The 20,692-nt window shown below is 38.8% G+C and overlaps 1 protein-coding gene across 1 annotated transcript; it reads right to left on the bottom strand.

Annotated features, from left to right (window-relative positions):
* Nucleotides 1-13,418: 13,418 nt before the first annotated feature.
* On the bottom strand, nt 13,419-19,890 carry tmem144b (transmembrane protein 144b). The gene is made up of 12 exons (XM_023398168.2): nt 19,705-19,890; nt 19,434-19,601; nt 19,154-19,276; nt 18,242-18,341; nt 17,926-18,006; nt 17,703-17,781; nt 17,411-17,490; nt 16,790-16,908; nt 16,258-16,377; nt 15,201-15,298; nt 14,197-14,250; nt 13,419-13,972 (listed from the first exon to the last, which is right to left on the bottom strand). Exons 1-12 carry the CDS (start codon nt 19,781-19,783, stop codon nt 13,889-13,891), a joined length of 1,185 nt encoding a protein of 394 aa, XP_023253936.1. The 5' UTR covers nt 19,784-19,890; the 3' UTR covers nt 13,419-13,888.
* Between the last annotated feature and the right edge of the window lie 802 nt (nt 19,891-20,692).

The raw sequence follows: 20,692 nt of genomic DNA, 5'->3' as shown, positions 1-20,692 counted from the left end.
AAGGTCATGTTCCTACTGAAACAGCTGATCCAGCCCGTGGATTATGTCTAAATGTCACCCTTTACTTTTGTGAGTGTGAGACAGAACCAGCATGACTGATATGGTTTAGACAAAGCTACATTTTAGGAATCACATAAAAAGAGGGGACAAATAAAGAGGTGACAAATAATCTGACAGACTCTCCTCTTCTTCAGCAATTATATTTTATATTAATGAATTCTGATTAGCAATACAAGCTTATATCACAACCTGACTGGAAGCAGAATTATTGCAGACTCCGCCAGATACAAAACAGTGGCCATCTGTATATTTTGCAGACAGAAGAGAAATTGTACTTTTTTTTTTTTACAGCTACGTGTATCCAACACAAAGCATTTAAATTCTGATGTTAATCCAAATTGGGAAAGAGACGGTCAAATGCAATTTTTCTAAACTTACTTTATCTTCTAAATCCAGAGAAGTGCTGTATTCCCATATTACCAATTAGATTAAATCGCTTATTTTCAAACTCTGTGGACCTGCTCATGATAAGTACTGTAGAAAAAGTAAAAGACAAATATAAAAGGATGTCTGACTTCTGAAAGTGTTGCTGTTTTATTGTAACTTCCTACTTTTCCTTCCTACTTCTTAAAATCTAGCTTTTTCTTGTGAATAATATTTGTGAAATTTACTTTGGACAAACACCCTTCATAGTATTTTATATATATTTTCAATCTGTGTGATGTTCATTTGCATTGCAAAGATATGCACCATGGCTGTAGCTCAGTATATATACATGCAGACCACATAGTGTGTGCATGTCTCATTGGAGGTATGACACCTGATACTATGACACAGAGAGGAGAGCGCTTTAATGGAGAGTGCTGAATTTCAATAACATCAAAGTACAATATCCCTATGAAATAGAGGAGTCAGAGATAAAAAAAGTTCAATACAGGCCCTGTTCTCAAACTGGATATCCATTGTTCTCTACAATTTTATGCATGATACAAAAATTGCAATTTTAAAACCTATTTCAGCATTTCTTAACTGCCTTTGTCCAACTGTCTGAATTTAAATTCTAATACCCTGGTGTATGGCTTCAGAAAAGGTCACTCTTGCTTTTAGGACACTGATGAAAAAAAACAAATCTTTCTCAAAAGAGAAGGCACAGAGTATAAAGATAAGGAGCTAAGGTTATGCTGTTACGGCAGTGTCTGATACCACTCACAAGTCACATAACTATGTATTCTGGAGGAGGCTGCAAAGCTGTTCGGTGTAAAGAGGAGGAGGATCACATGATAAGGAAAGAGAATATTGTGCTCCCTCACTCCCTGAAGCAGAAAGTTCTGATATGTCATGACTTTTCTTATCTGGTTTTTCCATCTTTTTATTTTAATAATCAGATTAGGGCTGCAAGTAACAATTATTTTCATTTTAAATCTATCTGACAATTATTTTCTTAATTCATTTATGAATCTGCTTAGCCTTTGAAGTGTCTGTGACAAAAGTGAAAAATGCCAAATCACAAAAAAAAGTGATAGATTACTTGTTTTGTTCAACCAACACTCCAAAACTTAATGATATATAATTTACAATAACATAATATGAGGAAAAGATGCAAATCCAAATGGAAAGCTGGAATTCGAGTGTGTGAAATTTTTGCTTCAAAATTCATTTAATGGTTATCCATAAATCAAAGTAGTTGGCAGTAGTTTTCTGTCAACCTGTTTAATCTATTCTTTAGTAATTTCAGCTAAATAATGTGAATGAAACACCTCGTGTAAAGATCTTAAACAGCATTAACTTGCTCATTCTCTATAAAGCCCTTCAGCAGAACTCTTATCATGATTACATTCTATTTTCGTACTGTCCTTAAGGGACGTGCAGAGGATGCGATAGCCCTTTTCCACTACATGGTACCGGCTCTACTTGGCTCAATTCTACTCGTCTTTTTTGCGTTTCCACTGGGCATAAGTTTTGGATAGTACCTGGTATTTTTACTTTTTACTTTTGGCATCACCTCCGCTCAGGTTCCAAGTGAGCTGAGGTGATACCAAAAGGTGATGTGAAGACACAGCGGACTACGGATTGGTCAGAGAGAGTTGCATCATCATTGAGCGAGATGGAAAGTTTTTGAACAAACCTGCCATTTTTAAACAGCCAAGTGAATGTACACCTCTCACTGTAGCCTGTTACATTTCTGTTAGTTACTGTACTATACTTTTAATATGGCAACCTATTAAAAACATACCATGGTCGACTGAGGAGGTGCAGACGTTTTGTTATCCTTTTTGATATTCTCCATTGTTCATGTGTGTGTCGTGTTGAGATGACGTCACGATAGCTTTGGACACTGCACTGAGGGGGAACTAAGCGCAGTAGAAAAAGAAATACCTGGAGCCAAAAGCAAGCAGAGCTGAACAGTCAAGTTAAAAAATGCTATGAGAGGGTCAGGGGCCCAAATTTATAAAAGGCAGTTTTTTAGCTTCTATTCCCATGCATCAGAATACTGAACTGACTTATTATATTGTAGAATGTATTATTAGTAGAGGGAGGGTGGCCTGTCTGTAGGCTGTCACTGATGATCTATGAGCAATCCCTACAACAACCCACTAGAATGAATGGTTAAGTTAGAACCCTACAATCAAAATTATGTTACCTTGACAACATTAAAACTGCTATGGTGTGATGGGACCATTCTTTTACCTTCAGTGGATGGGGCACAAGAACTTCACCATATTCCACTTATCTCCACATTACAAGCAACAGGTATCGACGCTAACAACAGTTAGCACATTTACAGCTGCTAAATTCTTCAAGCATAGATAGACTGGACCTACTTGCCAAATAGTGTCAAATTCGGGCATCAATATCAATATAAAATGAAACTGAACAGTATATTTATATATTTTGTCACCATATCTTTTGTCTGCCTCAAAGTAACCCATCACACTGACTGACACACTAATCGTCTGTGTCGTCCACACTGTGCTCGCTGCTGCAACAGGGAACCAAGAGGGAAGGACGGTAGAACGCATTGCCTGGAAACACCGAATTTTCTGACCTGATATTTTTATTTTTTTTATATTTATTGTCAGCCAGGGCAGAATGTGTGCAAACAGGAGTGTATTTATTCATTAAAAAAAAAAAAAACACCCCAGATAAACAACACTTTCTCTGTAGGAGGCAAAACGGCAGGTGCTCGACCACCTTTTGAGGCACATGAAAGCCGTCCTTGCTATGAAAATAATGTTGGATGCAATCAGTGGCAGGCTTTCTCTCGGGTAACTGAGAACTGAAGGTATATTATTACTGCAAATGCAATAAAACAATGTATTAGCAGAGAGCACAGCGGTAAAGCAATAACAGTACCAAACACTGGATGCAGCTCCATCTTTGTCTTTGTTTGCTCATCTATTAAAGTGCTGGATAAAAGAACTCCTGCTGCTCTTCACCGAGTGTGAAGGATATGTATTGGAAATCTTAAATGATCTTTTACTTAGTGATCACGCACTTTTATGTAATGGTCACATAACAATAGTCATTATGCAAAGTGTTGCGACATTTTTTTCCAAGATCTCTCTGGTAGTGTTTCATTTAAGATCTTTTTTCCCCGGAAAGACCTGTCTGACACATACAAGTGGCAGACACTGTAACAGCCTTGTGGGTTGTTAGCTGGGAGACAGGTTCGAGGTTTACAGACTGGGAGACTGACGGCTTGCTTGCGGACTAGAGGCTAACCGGCTGAGAGACTGGCTGGGAATCAGTGGTGTTAACAAAGTCCTTCAGGCGGTCAGGCAACAAACTCTTCAACCATGGCTTTTTTGACTCTTCCCTGTGTGCCCTGCTGACAGCAGCCTGTTGGTATTTCCCATTAAATATCTCTTAACCACTCACTATGCAGGAGCATGAGAGTGTATGACAGTCCACAGTTCACCCATCAGGTGTCTGTTGTGTCTATAATTGGTCAGTTCGTACTGTTACGGCTGATGGAAGCAGCACAGGCAAAGGTGGACCCCGCCCGCGGGCACACGGGCAGCCTGAAGGAGTGAAGCAGCTTTTAATGAACAATAAAACAGGCTTACTGGCAGATGTGATGACAAGATGGTAGGTAGGTAATCCAGGAACAAACGACATGGAAATAAAATAAATAGGTTGCAGGTGCGCAGCAAACCTTAGGAACTAACATAGCATATATAACATATATGAGGAACATGAGGAGTCATACACAGATGACCTGACAAGGACTGAGGGGGAACACAGAGACTTAACACAGAAGGAATGCAAAGGTAGTTGGGAATGCAATTAGAAAGGCAGGAAACACGCAAGGGCAGGAAGTAAAACAACCAACACACACACAAGGCAAAGTCACACAGAGGGGCAGATCGTGACATTACCTGCTTTTGATTTATAAAGAAACATATTGCCTCTATTTTGGTGATGTTTGTCTGGACAAAGAGATTGTTGGATTCTTTTTGGATCTTCCCGAGTTAATACACATAAGACATTTGATATCTGAACTGAGGTAACTCGACTGTTCAGCTCTGACTCACTATGCAGTGGAAAGCTTCGGGACTTGTAGCTTCAGGGTCTGGACTCACAGCCAGAGGCCACAGCAACAGAACACAATTTCCAGATAGATGTCTAACCCTTCCAGGCACCTCCAGACTGTGTCAATCACTGTGACTAGACTAATCAACCTCACAGTGCAGAGGACACTCAGGAGAACATGTAAGCATGTTACTATCGTAGGGCTCCAGACTAACTTTAACATTAATGCCACAATGTATTTCAGTTATTCGTTTGACCCGAAATGACCGTTAATGCTCCTCTTTGATGGCACAGACCTGAATCAGGGCATTCATAATAGGTGCGCAGGTGCTGGATTGCTATACAAGTGAACAATATATTTCTTGCATGCAGTGTTTATTAAGTTCCTTCACCAGATTGAAAACAACGTGAGTTTCAGACAGGTGTTAACAGACAACATGAATTTAGCTTCTGATTTGCAGCTTCTGATTTGGCAGTTAAGAGAAAGTAATAGGAAACTTTACTTACAATACTAGGACACTGAATCTGTTTGTTGCACCTCTTACTGTTGTGAAAGGATGTTACACATTGTAGTTTAAGCCTTAATGCTGTCTGATAAATTTGTGACGACTTTATTGAATCTCTTTTGCTACGTTTATGCCTGGCGTTTACACTACTCCAGAGTTTTTGAACGCCTAAAACTGGGACCTTTGGAAACAGTGACGTAGACACCCACAGTCACTCCCTGATTGGGTCTCATCAGTGGTGAAAGCAACATGGATTAATAATTACAAGCATTACTGGCCAGACTGTGTTGTCTTTGCCATCAGCTGTTGTGCAGTTAAATTCTGGATTTTAACACTACAACTGCCTTTGCTGTTCCTCGTTCATAGCATTTCATGCAACTAATCAAGTACAGAGTAAGCTATCTGCTTCCTGTTTACACTGGCTCAAGTTTGCTCAGTGTAAATGAATGGTCATGTATGTATTTGCGTTTTCAGGTGGGATAGTATGGATGAAGATCGTTACAGATACAGAGCTAAAATGACCATCTGGATGGAGATCGTTTTCGCTTTAAAATGAAACTCTATCAGTGTGGACATGGCCACAGTCATGTCTCCACGACTTCAGAGGACATTACATTGACTTGCACTCACTTCCTGGAGACTTACTCTAATCTTAATTACTACTTGCCTAACCTTTACCCTAACCTAAACCAAAACCTAAGCTAACACTATCCTTAAAGCATGTCTTCACCTTAAAATGTAATGGTTTATGTTAAGGGGACTTGCTTTTTGTCCAAATCAGGAAGACTATGTGCAAACACATTAAGGTGCCCAAAAAAATCCAGGACGACTTAATTCAGTTGTCTTGTTTCTCCTTCAGATTTTATCCTTCACTTTCCGTTTCTTTTTGTTTGCCTTTTGTAACAGATAATTCCTCTTTTTTGGCTCATTTTATATTTATAGTTGGATTTTATCATTAATGGGTTTCGTTTTACATTCAGGGTTTGTTATTTTTTTGCTTTCAAACATTCTGGCCCTAAATTACCTTCACAGTTATCAAGCATATCAAGCAGTACAAACTTCCACACTTGTTAAAGTAGAAAAAGTAAAGCAAAACTTACAGGCTCAATAAATGACCTCCGGGAATCCTCAGCGGTAGGTCTGAACACCTTTCCTCCTCTCTTGTAGATGGATGGAGATTGATGGAGAAGCAGAGTTGGCAGGACCTTCAGAGTTCTCTCACCTTTAGCAACTAATCAATTTGAACATAATACATCTTATTGCATTAACATTCAAATAGTATGTTATATATGTGATAATTGATACTTCTGAAGCAGTACTTCTGACTGTTCTGCCCTGGTGTTGATAGTTGCCCAAAAATTGTGTAGCCAATTATAATAACAGTAAGTGTTGGAACATATTACAATTGACTAAATTCTGTTTAAAAAAGGTAAAGGTCTAAAAGGTAAAATATTTTATGCTGAGTAAGACAACAAGGAACAGAGACATTTGAGCTTTTTTTTATTCTATCATTGTAAAATGACTGACAATGAATATCCATGTGCGAGGTTTTTGAAGGACTTAAGTGAAAGTAGACAGAACTATTTATTTATTTAATTAAAACGTTTCTATCAGTTTGTTCCCCTGTCTAACTGCAATCAGCTTGTCTGGGTGTTATGTGCCCCACTGCTTCCACACTTAAGAAGTTTAACATCCACTCAAGAAAGCACAAAGGTGTGACAACGCGTTAAGGAATGTCAGACTTTTATTCAAAGGGTTTTTAAAAGCAGTTAAGACCCCAACTTTACAAAAAGGTACTGGCACAGGCTGTTACATCAGCCCTTTAAACACAAAATGTTTGCTGAACACCCAACTCTAGCTCTCTCGCACGATCCCTCTGTGCATCTGTCTGAACAGCAGATGGATGTCTTATGAAGCATATAATTCCACTGGAGCCTGCTTCACACTGGTGTGTTTAAGTATCAGAATGACCGGTGAAATTCAACTCACAAAATCTTCACTTTTCATTTCAATTCTCTCAGACTGTCAGAATCAAATGGCACTTACACGCCTGAGGCTGGGGTTATTATTTATTGAATATATTTTTGTTAAACACATGCATCATGACTATAAATGAAATACATCTACTTCATAAAACATCTGAAGTAAAATGCTGCCCCAGAAGCTGCAGAAGCTGCCAAAAGAGTACCCATGCCCAAAGTAGGAAACGTCAAGCTGAAGGCTTTTGTTTTTATAGCATTACACCATGTAAAGCTGTGCAGTGCAGTGCAGTTAAAAATTCTGATAACTGTGGTTAGATACACGGCTAAGTGAAGACCTAACCCTAACCCTAAATTGCATTGTCCTGAAATTGGGGCACTAGAACAGCTACTAAATGGACTTTTTGAGGTTATTCCAACCTAAAGAAACAGCATGGTTAAGCCAAAACAGAAAAGATGCCCTTCAAATGCTCAGAAAAATGGACTTTAACCACCTGATGACTGGGCAAACTTAATCTGCTGAGGAGTCAGTTAATCAAAAGTTCTAAAGCGGTTACTAAATACACCATGACAGCTTCAGGAGGAAAGACAAAGCAGACCACACTGACCAGCTGACAGTGTTTGTGGTTCTGTGTACATGTATAGTTAATAGTGTAACATGGTATGACAGAAGATTAAATTCTCTTTGTTGAATTATCTTTTGATATCTTCAAACTATAAATTTGTTTGCGAAGTTGTTATGATTCTGCTAACAGCTGTTGCTGTTGTCTACAGGGCTACTACTTGATCTATTGATTTTAGGCAAATATCACCTCTCTCATTCTCTATCGTCTAAACAGAGATTCGATAAGGTCTAATCTTGACTGAAAATACCACAGCCTTATCGTCTTTTTTTTATTTTTCATTTTTAACATAAGCACTTTGGAAGGACTGCACTTTACAATTACTGTCCAATTATAGCATTTAGCGATGGCATGTTGCCCTCGTTCTGCAGGTCCATTGTCCCTGCTTAAGTAAAAGTACAACAGTAGTACTAGCAAGATGTACTAAGTATTAAAGATAAAAATGCTCATAGGTGACATGACCATTTCATAGTGTTATATAATTGGATTATTGTTATTGCAATATAGCATTACCACCAGGGCATTTTACACAAAGCACCCACCTCTTTTCATACAAAAAATGGTGCACTTAGTAAAATAGGGCCACTGTTACTTTTACAATCATTCTCATTACAAAAACTGACCCAAATGATGATAGGCCTTGAAAAAAAGAGTTTACATGGATTCACATACTAGGGCTCTAGCATTATAAATAAAGTCCTGCGCATTTGAAGGGACTGATTTGAAGTGTGCCCTAGGTTAAGAATCTCTGCAGGACCTCAGCAGGGGACTAGATTCTGGTCTCATCTGAGACATTACAGAAAAGAGCATGAGATGAGGGGAGAGAAATATAACCATAACCATTTTAATGAAACCCGGGGTACAATAGCAGTTTCTACTGAGACACATGCAGCTGCAAATTTAGCAGCAGCTTGAAGTCCCATGGTGACTTAAAAAGAATGGCTATGGTTCCCCATTAAATCAATGAAGGAGAACAAAGCTGGTCCCACTCTGTGTTAAAATTAACTGCTGTATATTAGTATAAAAGTGCTGTTAAATCACTTAAGTCATGATATAGTGAATATCAAAAGCTTGGAGGTAATACTGGGGCAGGAAATTAGCTTTTTAATTAAGACTCTGAAAACATCAGCAGAACTAATTGCATTGTTCCTCTAAACTGCACCTTTTTGAAGTTTGCCAAAAGGTGACCTACAAAAAGACCTTTTGCAGACTTGCTCCGATGTGCTATTTACACAGCGCAGAGGAGAACTGGCCTTCCATGCCAAATGAGTTTCACAAGTTCACAATGCAAAACAATTCCGGCCTCCTTGCCCAGCAGAGGCCATGGTAAAGTTGATCGTCCAATCACAGCTTTGTTTGTTTTAAAGGAGGAGATGATGCGAGAGAGAAGAAGAAAGAGACAATGTAACGGGAATGTCAACAAAAAAACTTTGCCAGTTGATAAGGGAAGCCTTAGCGGCCTGTTAAAACAGCAACTACCTCACCAATGATGTAAAGGTGGTTGTCAAAGGAAAAACACTTGCTCATCACTTACAATAAATTGAGACACTGAAATGAATGGACAGTGTCAAGTCAGAGTCGTGGTTACTTATGACTGTTAATACGATCAAAATGACAATACCTTTAAAATTAAACATGGCTTCTCGCCTTAATTTTGATTGCATGAGTCATGTAATACTGTTCTATTGAGTTTGTGTACAGAAGATGGGGCGGTTGATTGGTTTGAAGGGTTACACGGTGCAGCCTTTCATAATAATGAAACTCCTTTCATCTTTCAAAATGACCATCTAAATCAATCCTTGGTCTTATATGGGCTTTAATCTGCCCCTGAATACATCTTACAGTGAGACAAGAGGTTTATTGACAGAAGTATGGAGATGGAGGGCAATAAAGCTTAACTGAATGACATCTATCTTGAGCTCGTTTTTCATTTCTCTTGCCTGTCACTTTGCTGGATTCCTGAATCTGAACTTGACTTTTTATCCAATACAGTAATCTGTATGATAGGATGACAGGTGTGGAAAACTTAGTCAGAACTTGTTTGTGTAAGGTATAAATTATAGCTGACAGTTTATGTTAAAAACGTTCCTATACATGCAGCAGCTAGAGTGCGTAATCCTCCCATTAATCATTAATTACACAGTGACACTGATGCAAGCATAAGATCCTCATTCCTTATGCATATTGTTGAGACAGCTGCTTCACCTCTTCATTTTATTCATCTGTTTTATTCATACAAACTTCCCCTGTTATTCCACACCTGTCCAGCAGCTGCCACTACTGATCTTTTCACTTCATCTCATTACCTGACCTCCTCCACTGCCTGTCCCAGCTTCTCCTCTTTTGTGGCTAGCTCCTGTGTACATATAGAGGACAGCTATCAGTCTCTTTCTCCCAGGCTGTCTGTCCACCCATCATTCAGTTACCTGCCAGCATCTGCCCTGATGACTGTCTGTTTGCCTAGCCTGTAAGACTGTAAACTGCCTTTTCTAACATCTAAAGACAATTTTTTTTTGTAACCACAGAGTGATCAATTATTACAATTTAACCCATTAACTATGTGGCATGTCTATAGCTAAAAACATCAAATCATACCTGCTTTTATTCTCTGTTTTCACATTACAAAGAAAGATAAAAAAACCCACAATCTTAGTACCCGTTACATGCAGTGCCCTATTTAGAATTGTGATTGTGACTGTGATTTCTCTGGCTCCTAATTGTGCAAAGACACCAACAATCTGGTTGACTGATATTCACTGGAATTGGAAAGATAATAAGACTCTAAGGGAGAAAATGCAGAAGTACTTTGTACTACCACACATCAAGGTATAAATTAGATCCTTTCTTATCTAGCCAGAATTTGTTTGGATCCACATAGACACATTTGTATTGAAATTCACATGGGAAAATAAACAACGTTAAGTCAGAAAGAATGTATGTCAATGGTATAGTTTTACAATTTAGGTCATATGTTTGTTTGTTTTCATGGCGAAAGTAGATGAGAAGATCAATATCACCCTCATATCTGTCTGTTAGATATAAACATGTCTTGTTTAACAGGTATAAACACCCCAAAAAAAGTACTTTTCTTTCATCATTATAATAATATTCTCAATATTTTGAGACTATGTGGATTGCAGTTTTGCAAGTATATGTTTAAATAGGACCCAACTGATGTTTCAAATAGATTAAAGCCATTATGGGTATGTTTGTACCTATTTAACAGCTCTTTCCTCTATGGTGTCTAAAAAAACATCTGATCCTCTTGCATCATGTGTACATATGCTGCACACTCTAATTGTGTGTGTGTGTGTGTGTGTGTGTGTGTGTGTAAATGAAGGTGCCTTAACAAGCTGACAAAGCATTTTACTGCCACTGTGTGTATCCAAGATTTACATCACAGAAGGGATAGGATTTTCCCTGTGTGATAATCCTGTTTAAGAGCATAACAGCATGATGACAAATTTTCTTTTCAACCTAAAGCTCCTCACTAAGTGTGGCAGACACTGCTCCAGTTTCAACAACAGTCATGCTCATTTTCATGCCTGACAGGAGGAGCAGAATGTGGTTTTAAAGTCAAATGCGCATACCAAGCTGTTTGTGTACCGTGAGCCCTCAAGTGTTCACACTTCATGACCAAATTTTAAATTTCCTCTTAGACTATATTGATCTTAAGTTGTGTTGGAGTAGAGGACACAGCTGGAAACAGCAGATAAATTACTTCAATTAAGAAAGAATCTCTTAGTCAAGTCCAATTTCCCACTTTGTGTTTTAGCTTTTCACTTCACTTGTAAACTTCAATGATACACTGAAACAGTTGAGGATAGTCAAGTCAGCCACTCAATTTTGGAGATTAAGTATGTTTTGCAATGAATTACACACGCTGCTCAGATCCTCGTAATGGGTTCATTTGGATTCTGGATTAACTTTGATGAATGAAACTGAAGATAACAGCTGAGAACTCAGTCCCTGTCTGCAAAAATTCAACTCTTCAAAAGAAAGCTTCGTGCATCTCTGAACTTGTCAGCTCACATCACCTTGTGCGTTAGAAACAAACTGGAGTTGAGGGGGCTGTTGCTTTGAGTTAGCGTTTGATTTGCTTAGCTGTATTGCGGAGCAGGTTGTTAAGTGATGCTTTCAATGGGTTTAGAGCACAGCTGTGTGCCAAGTTCACCATAGTGTGAAAAAAAGAACAGGTTCCAGCTCAACTGGCTATTAAAATGTATTGAACATGAAAGATTTAAATCGGTGACATCACAATAGTTCACAGATTGTAAAAACTTGTAATTGTAATTTTCTGATTTTAATTTGAACAGGTTTAGTTCAGATGATCCCATTTTCTCTTCTCTACAACCTTCTGATTGAACAGTGGATTGAAAATGAAAGATACACAAAAAATAGCACTGAATATTTTATTTCATTAGGAACTTTGTGGAACTCAAGGTGGAGGTAGACTGCTGCTCACCCCGAGCCTAGCTGTGTTGGAGGTTTCTTCCTGTTTAATGGAGGTTATCCTCTACGCTGTTGTCACGTGCTGCTCATTGGGTTGAGCAGCACGTCATTGGGTGGGTTTCTCTCTATAATATTAACCATTCTGTAAAGTGCCTTGAGATAATGCATGTTGTGACTTGGTGCTATACAGATAAAATTGAACTGAATTTAATGGAAATGTGTACACATTTCCTCTTTGTGGAGCCTTAGAAAAACACAGCTGTGGAGTTCAGTATTTTACCCATTTTAAGCATCAGGAACTAAGCAGAACTTGCGAGCCAATCACAAGCATCTTAGACATTTTATCACATTTTAGATTGTCTGTTTGACAATTAAAAATCATGACAAAAGAAAGGCATAATAGTTGGGTAAAATGTTCCTGCCAAATGTCAGCTTTTTCTATGAAAACCCGTTTATGCAAGCGTCATCTCTCATTTCTCTCATCACTGTCATCCGTCTACTGAAGCATAAATGCCAAAACATTGTCGATATAAAGTGCACTTCCTCAGAAATGGTAAGTCTGGGGGCTTGGCGCTGTAAAAAGTTCTCTTACAGATATAAACATGATTGAAATGTCCTCTCAATTAACTTGATTGTGCAAAGTAGTTCCATTATTATAGATTTTCATTCCCGGTTATAAAAGTCCATGCGTAATCAGTCACATTATTTGTGTGTGTTTTCACAAAAACACAGTTGTAAACTTTCAAATTCTAAAGAGACTTGGCTTTAAGGTCGTCAAAGACTTCTTTAACTGTAGTAAATCAAAAATGAACCTGAGTTATAATGAAAAAACAAGAAATAAATTCTGTGCTACCTTTTAATTCAAAACCAAAAGTTTTTTTCTTCATTTATATTTAGTTGCACCTTTAATTGACTAACTGCATTTACTTGGCTAAACACGTATCACAACATCACTAACACATCCACCTCTTGTATGATTTAGGATCACATTCATTAGTATCAGATATTTATTTACACTCCTGCCAACTTTGTGATCTCATCCATGTTGCCCCAACTATCCAAATCAACCACAGCACACTGCTTTAATATTACAACAGCACCAACACACTGGCTGAGCTCTATGGAGAGAAGACAGGCATGAAGCCATAAATAGAGTAATATAAATACAGCATGCCAGGCACATTTCTAAAATCTTGTTTGTAGGAGCAAAGTACATCGTTATGTGCTGGTATATCAGTGTTTTGAGAGCAGGATTTGGGAAAAATATTAAGTTACTGTCACTTGTTTAGTCACCATGCCCACAGACTAAAACAGTGACAACTGGGGACAATATTATCAAATATTTTTATTCGCTTAATCTTGCAAAAATACAAATAAATGTTAAGTGTTGACACACAATCACCACATCTGTACAGTATAAATAGAAATGTTCGGTATCTCAGTAAGACATTTAAACATGTTGTATGGGCATTTTGGTGCTAAAACCTGAACAAAGCACAGGTGACAAAGCATGTTTTCAATAACTAGTACAACAACCAACCAGACAGCACAGTGAGGGGTTCCTGTGAGACACTGCCACCCAATGTTAGCTCAGAGTATAATAAACCCTGTTGGCTCAAAACGACATTTTGGAGCTCTAAGAAAGACTTACACTGAGCTCATCTGTCATGTATTTGGATTTAATCTCATGGCATCAAAGAGTTTTATAAAACCGAGGACATTATTTTAAGTCATTTGGAGAGCTGGAGGAAAACGACAATCAATAGATATTTTCAGTCAACAGACTTGAACATTATTAGAGCTTTGAGATGGCAGTCAGCAAGGAGCCAGTCAGGACGACACAGGAGGCCAAGAAGAAGATAAAGCAGTTGGTTAACCCCTGAGGGAAAAACAGGTGTTTAATATTAGCATTAAATATGTTCAGTTTCTAAAATGCTGTTTTAGTCTAATGAAATTCTCTAGAAACACTCTGCAGACACACTCTCCTTGTTAAGCTATGGCTGCACACTTACTGAGTACAGCCCGTGTTACAGCCACTGTAATATACAACCATTGACTGAGAAGATCTAGAATACTGAACGTGATCAGTGTTGTGATCCTTACTTTAATCTCTCTAAACACCAAGGATCCCCACAGTGCTGCAACCAGACCGTATCCCTGCAGAGGAGAAACCAAACAACAACAAGCCGTTTATTGAGTACAGACCGGTGATTAAAATCACTCACCTTGAGACTGTGTCTACTTTGTAGAAAATTTGAAGGTTTTCGAATTACACACATCCTAGGCAGACCTATCATCTCAAGGAGCCGAATAAGTAAATCTGAGTAAATCAGTGTGTGAATAGCAGTGTAGCACAGCTGGTTATTTGACCTCAAGGGAGAAGGAGAAGAGGGATAAAAAAGTTGAGGCCATTTGGCTCTCTTTATTTCTGTTATGCTTTACATACACATAAATTCTACAATCACCAATATACTTTAGGCTGGCTGTACTATCTTAACAAGCATAAACAAGCACCCTTTTCTTTAAGCCTATTTTAACAAATGCATTTAATTGGTCCCGTTTCAACATTTCTGACTAATTACAGTTTTTTTGTGGGGATTTAGAATAATGAGACAAACATCTCAATCCTTGACAGGAAGTCTCAACAGCTACTGGCTAAATTGCCATTAAAAGTAGCTCCAGAGAATAACTATTGATGATTTTGATGACACTGTCACTTTTCGTTTACTCCTTAACCAATACTTTTCTCAATAAAAGCTTTTTGTGATTGTGTGACATTTTATTTACGTCACCATCAGGCCAAAAAAATGTAAAGATTGGCATGGCATTACTGAGCAGTCTGAGAAATGAACGTTGCATTCTCGATACACTTTAAGCTCTCCTTTAGTATCATCACCACCCCATGAAAAAAAAAAAAAAAAAAATCACAATCAGAGGCAGACATCAAAATCTCAACAGAAACATCCAATACCACTAGCAACTGCATGGAAAACCTGATTCATTTGTCATGCTGGTGTGTTTATCGGTGGAAGTCTGAGTTCAAGTGGTGGTAAACAGACTGTATTTACTTCCATTACCACTCAACTGTCAGGATTTGATTTACTTACTGCGGTGACAATAGGATAGGTAATGACTGCACTCAGGTAGTTGTTAGCCAGGAACCAGCAGTATGTAGCTAATGCCCACATTAGTCCAGACAAAAGACCTGAGGAGAAAATGCTCGAGTCAAAATAGTGCCAATACACAGCAGAGTTCACAATACAGTTGGGTCCATCAAGTAGGAAAAAAAACTTCAGACAGCTACAGGAGCTAGTAACTGGTTTAAAACAGTTAGAAGCTGCACAGCAAATGAGGACACTGCATGGTGCCATGAAATTAAGGTCCACTGGGAAAGGCCCATCCACCCAGCTGTAAACCAAAGGACAGATCTAAACTCACAAGCCACACTGCATGCTAGGTTTTGGGCCAGAGTGGACATGTTTAGCCCTGGCAGTTCCCCCTGAATCATCACATTCAACCATTCCCCGAGTGGATGTGTTTGCACATGCAGCTTAGCAAAGGAAGCTGCTGCAGTTCCTCTACAACAGCTGATGCTTCCTGCCTTGGTGAGAGTCAAACTGAAGCTATTATTAGACACTCTGGTTGCCCCTAGTGCATGGCAGCTCAGCGGTTCACAGGCGTAATCAGCTGGTGGAAAATAGTGTTACAGCCAGCCCTGAGTTTTTAGAATCTCAGTCTGAGCAGAGCAGTGTTATAGACCAGATGCAAGTTCTGAGGCAGCAGCTTGCAGTTTCTGCACTGATGGCACAGGGTGCACCAGTTTTCATAACTTTAGAAACCTGAGGAGGGGAAGATATCCAGCATTTGACAAGGAAAACAAAGAATTTAGAGAAATGCCAGGAATAAAAATAAACATAATTTAGCATTTTTCTTGTCAGAAAAAAAATATAATAAATTAAAAGCCAGGCTTTTAATTACAGCAACAGCCAAACTCTGTCACAAAATTAACTAAAATAAAAACTATCAAGTCACAGTCAATGCCTACAGGGGGAAATGGCTGAAGGTTGAATCAAGACTTTACTGCCAGTGTCACTAAAAACTGAATGCTATCAGATTGTGGTCGTGCCACAAGCTTGAACAAAACTTGTTATGTGAGACTGTTACCTGGTAGGATGGCTCTGGAGTAAACCCTGGGCCTGTTATTCATAGCAGCACAGTAGATGGCAAAATACACGGTGCTCGCAACAAAAATGCCAGAGCACTGCGCATAAACATAGTCCAGGTCTGTAAGAAGTTGACACAAGAATTGATAGTTTTACATCATTTGTGTTTCTCTGTGGGTTTACAGCAAAAAAAGCTAAGATCAGTTGCACTGCTTTTTTTTTAAGTGGTCGGTCAATATAAATTCACAAAGTTAGAGCTGAAGTGATAAAAAAAAGAAAAAGAAAAGAGCAGTATCATGCTTTATTGTCAAATAATTTCTTGAGCTACCCCACTTGGCGACTTTAGAGAGACACTGAGGAAGCTGGATATTAAATCTAATCCTCTGGAGGGTCCAGTGCTATTTATAGACCAACACTGGACCACATTCATCACACTGAGACAGCCTTTTAATCATTTTTAGATTTTTGTTCCGTCTTTTCTTCAAGTTGGGTATAACAATAATAATAGTAGTTATTGAACACTGAATCCATACCATAGACACTGGCTCCATGGAATATGCTGTCACGACATGATGAATGGCTCTTAATGTAGAGGATGGGTGCAAAGGAGGAACCGTACAGCAGGCCCGACATGACAGCAAGCAGGCAGCCTCTAAGGAAGAGAATGAGTTACAGAACTGCATAACAGAGGATTTTAAAATCTCTATTCACACATTGTTCAGTTTCTAAAGCCAATTTCTGCATTGTTTACAAAAGATGATAAAAATTGATTGTCAAGATCGAATTTGTATTTTACAGTTTGATTGCTTCATTTATGTTGTATTTGAGTGCTTATATTTCCCCCTGCTTTGTGTATTCTATTGCTGCTACTTATTGTATTAGTGAGTTCCTTTAATCTAAATATAAATAGTTTTAGTAAGTCGAAAAATGTCACACTTGCTAAGAGATGGTTATATTTAAATCAAACCAACCAGCAGCTTTAGATTGAATAACTAAAAGGTGTCTGGTGAAAGTCTGGTGCTTAACGTAAAAATATGTAACTTTATTCCATCCTTGAGGAATATAATCAATTTGATCAGAATCAAAGTTTCATTATCTTTGGTTTTAGAATATTTGTGCACACAGCCCACGGACTGCTAATGATCTGAACTCACATGAACCGCCTGGTCTTTGGTCCGATGACGTCTATCCAGAACTCAGAAGAACTTGGTCCATAACTCCCTGAATTTGTTCTCTGCAGAAAGACATATCGTCCTAATATTGAGCCATGTTGTCTTTTACAACAATGACACCAACAGAGTACACGAGACAGAAGAAAGTCATCACAACTTCCTTTGAGAAAAATCAAGAGGCGAGCATCGACTCATTTTACTTGAGAAAATTGGCAAATTTAAATCACTGAAAAGAGGTGAGAAAAATAAACTAGCATCCAATCAATGCGCTCACCCTGTCAATAAGTAATGGAATGGATTCTGAATTTGGATGCAGCTCCACGTCCGTTTTCACAAAGAAAAAGATCAGCCCGCTGGAACACACAGAAAATTCACATCCATTATCCAAAACAAGACAAAGCAAGCAGTTATGACCAAATGTGTTGCTCATGTAACAGCTATTAGGCAACTGCACTGGCAATACTGTGGGAGACTTTACTTCCAGATTCACAGTTTACCTCAACAGACATAACCCAGCTCCACAGTAATTTAATATTGGCCTGGAAACATCCTGAGCAGCAATCCCAAACCAGCCGAATCTGTGAAAGACAGTGACAGTGTTTCTTTTGAATAAATTAGCTAATTAAGAAAAAAATTAACTAAAACAATGCTCATGATACTGGGTGACATCTCTACAACAGGACCAAAAAATTGACTTCACGCTCTTAATGTCCCAGAATAACCTTTTCAAAGTTCCAGTTAATTTAAAACTCGCCAAAAGAAAGACTTTATTTTTCCATTCTGGGTGGAAGACCATACATTACTCTGACTCACCTTGAAGTGGCCCAGCCCATCAACAAGCTAGAGGATCCCCAAATTAAAATCCCAAGGCCGAGGCCAATCGCTTTGATAACTGGAACAACTGTTAAATTTCCTGTGGATGACACGAATGGACAGTTAAGCAACATTCATATCGTGACAGTGTAAACTTCCCATGCACTTTTACCCTCCCGATGGAGTGATGACTCACAGTATGACGACCTACACTAGAGACAGCAGTGACATGCAATGCACAATGTTTTGGGTATTTCAAACTGGGGAAATGTTACATGTTTTAACATTAAGCACAAATTTGCCTCATGATTAGCACCCCTGTGTATTAAGAGTTTTCTGATCAGGCGCCAGTGAGCTCAAGATATCCACAGTATTACAGGTTTTAAGGCAACAGAGGAGAAATAGACACTTGGTTTTTTCCAGTTACATACACTAAAGACTGTAGAGCCTGCTTTTCTTTCACAGGATGAGGTTGCTGATGGTTGAAATGTTGCCTTATTAAACATTTGGGAGCTAATTGCATTATCCTTTGTGTTTTCTCACAATGACACAATCTACTCACAGATGGAGAAAATGAGCATAAAGTGTGAAAAAGCAGAACAAGTCATTTACGCAGACAGCAGCACATGAAGTGCGCTCCGTCGCAGCAGTAAATAGTATGAAATTGGGACAGACTGTCAGTGTCCTCAAAGTTGGTCGTCTCATCTCTCACAGAAGTGTACCAACATCATCACTTTAAGGCGGACTGCAGCAGATGGGCTCTTTATGTTGGATGCTTTAAGTCCATCTGCTGCTGCCCAATGTCCAGCTGGACACTTGAAGGAGAGATCCTGTGGGATCAAGCGGCACTCAGCCACACCAACCGCATAAAGAATGATTAGAGCTTGAGATTTTGCTTTGATGGTACAATACCTGTTGCCCAGATCACACCACCAAGCATCGCAATCGGGTGGAATTTGGGCGACTGCAGCATCAAGTCTCCAACCATAGATACGACCCATATGGATGCACAGTTTACCCACTGAAAAAACATCCCTGTCAACAGAGCACAGGCAAATTCTTATGTAGGCCATCAAGGTTTTAATAGCATATAACGATTTTCCCTCTAGAAAATTCTTAAAAATATATTTAAATCTAATTTCTTGAGTAAAATATTCAATGATATTAAGTCTTTGGAAAGCTGTGTGCTTACCGTCTCCTGTTTCTATCCTCTTGACAGGAACAAAATTGCTGCCATACAACAACACAGCAACTACATTTGCAGCAATTCCATAGGCAAAATGAGTCATATTAGTTGAGTTAAAGGTGAAATCAAATGCTTCCAGTTTTCCAATTGCAGCATTTTCTCCACCTCTGGTACCTGGAGGAATTTTAAAGCAGAAAAGACATCAGACAACAACACACACAGCCCTCACATTCATCCATTAATTCATCCATTCACAGTCCAATTATAGTTTACCTACCCTGTTCAGTGCTGTGACAGCTCACCATCAATAATGCAGCAAAAAATAAAAGCAAAGGCGGGTATTTCTGTTGAAGCATGTTGAAACTAAATACTAAAAACTAAATACGTTTTTTTTTTTTTTGGTATTTTTGCTGTGATGGAGCCAGGCCACAGTGTTGCAACACGCTGATGCCGTGTGTGTGTGTGTGTCCGTCGTGGGGAAGACAGAGTCAGCCAGGTGCTGCCAATTATCTAATTACTCAGTCTGACACAGACGGCTGCAGAGGACACATGACAAAGAACATGACGGCTGCCTCCGTCTCTGTCAGGGCAGGAATCATCATAAAGTGACCTCATGAGTGTTTTTATTATCACTGAGTCAAATGAAGCTATAGGAAAACAAATGATTCATTAATCGATTATTTGTTTTATTATCAGGTCTTGGTGGGCCACTTCATCACTGTTTACAGGCTGTAGTTTTACGCTCATATTTGTAGCCTGCAGTGAAACAGCAAAAGTGCAGAATTAGTGCAAAAATGAACATAAATAAATATAAAGATAAGCCTCTCTGTCACGAAGCAGGGCTCACTTTTAAACGGGGTACAGGTCACCATAGTAACCTATGCCCGCTCCGGAGCAGGTTAACTTTAGAGGATCTGACAAAAACCTTTCAACAATCTGATCATTGATCAACCAGATAAGTGGAAAACTGAGTCATCATTCCCGCAGGAAGCTGACAGAAGACCCTGACAGAACTCATAATAAAATGAAAAATAATAAAGACCAATAGATAGTAATAGAATAATTTTCCAGTTCCAGGATTTCCATCTGTCACTGTTTTTAAAACAGAGCCTCTAACAAACGGAGGGCCACAGGATAGCTGCTTACTGACGCTTATAGAGGATTCCTGATAGTGTCTGAGGTGCCTTTACACTCTCATTCCATCCGCAGCTCAGAATAACACGAGGAGACATTGTGACGATAACTGGAAATAAAAACCAAAGCGG

This window comes from Seriola lalandi, unplaced genomic scaffold (assembly GCF_002814215.2).
Source record: "Seriola lalandi dorsalis isolate HSWRI2012SDOR001 ecotype SW California unplaced genomic scaffold, Sedor1 jcf7180002054972, whole genome shotgun sequence".
NCBI classification, from domain to species: Eukaryota; Metazoa; Chordata; class Actinopteri; order Carangiformes; family Carangidae; genus Seriola; species Seriola lalandi.
The sequence above is the reverse complement of the archived record's forward strand: the minus strand, read 5'-3'. Positions and strand labels throughout refer to the sequence as shown.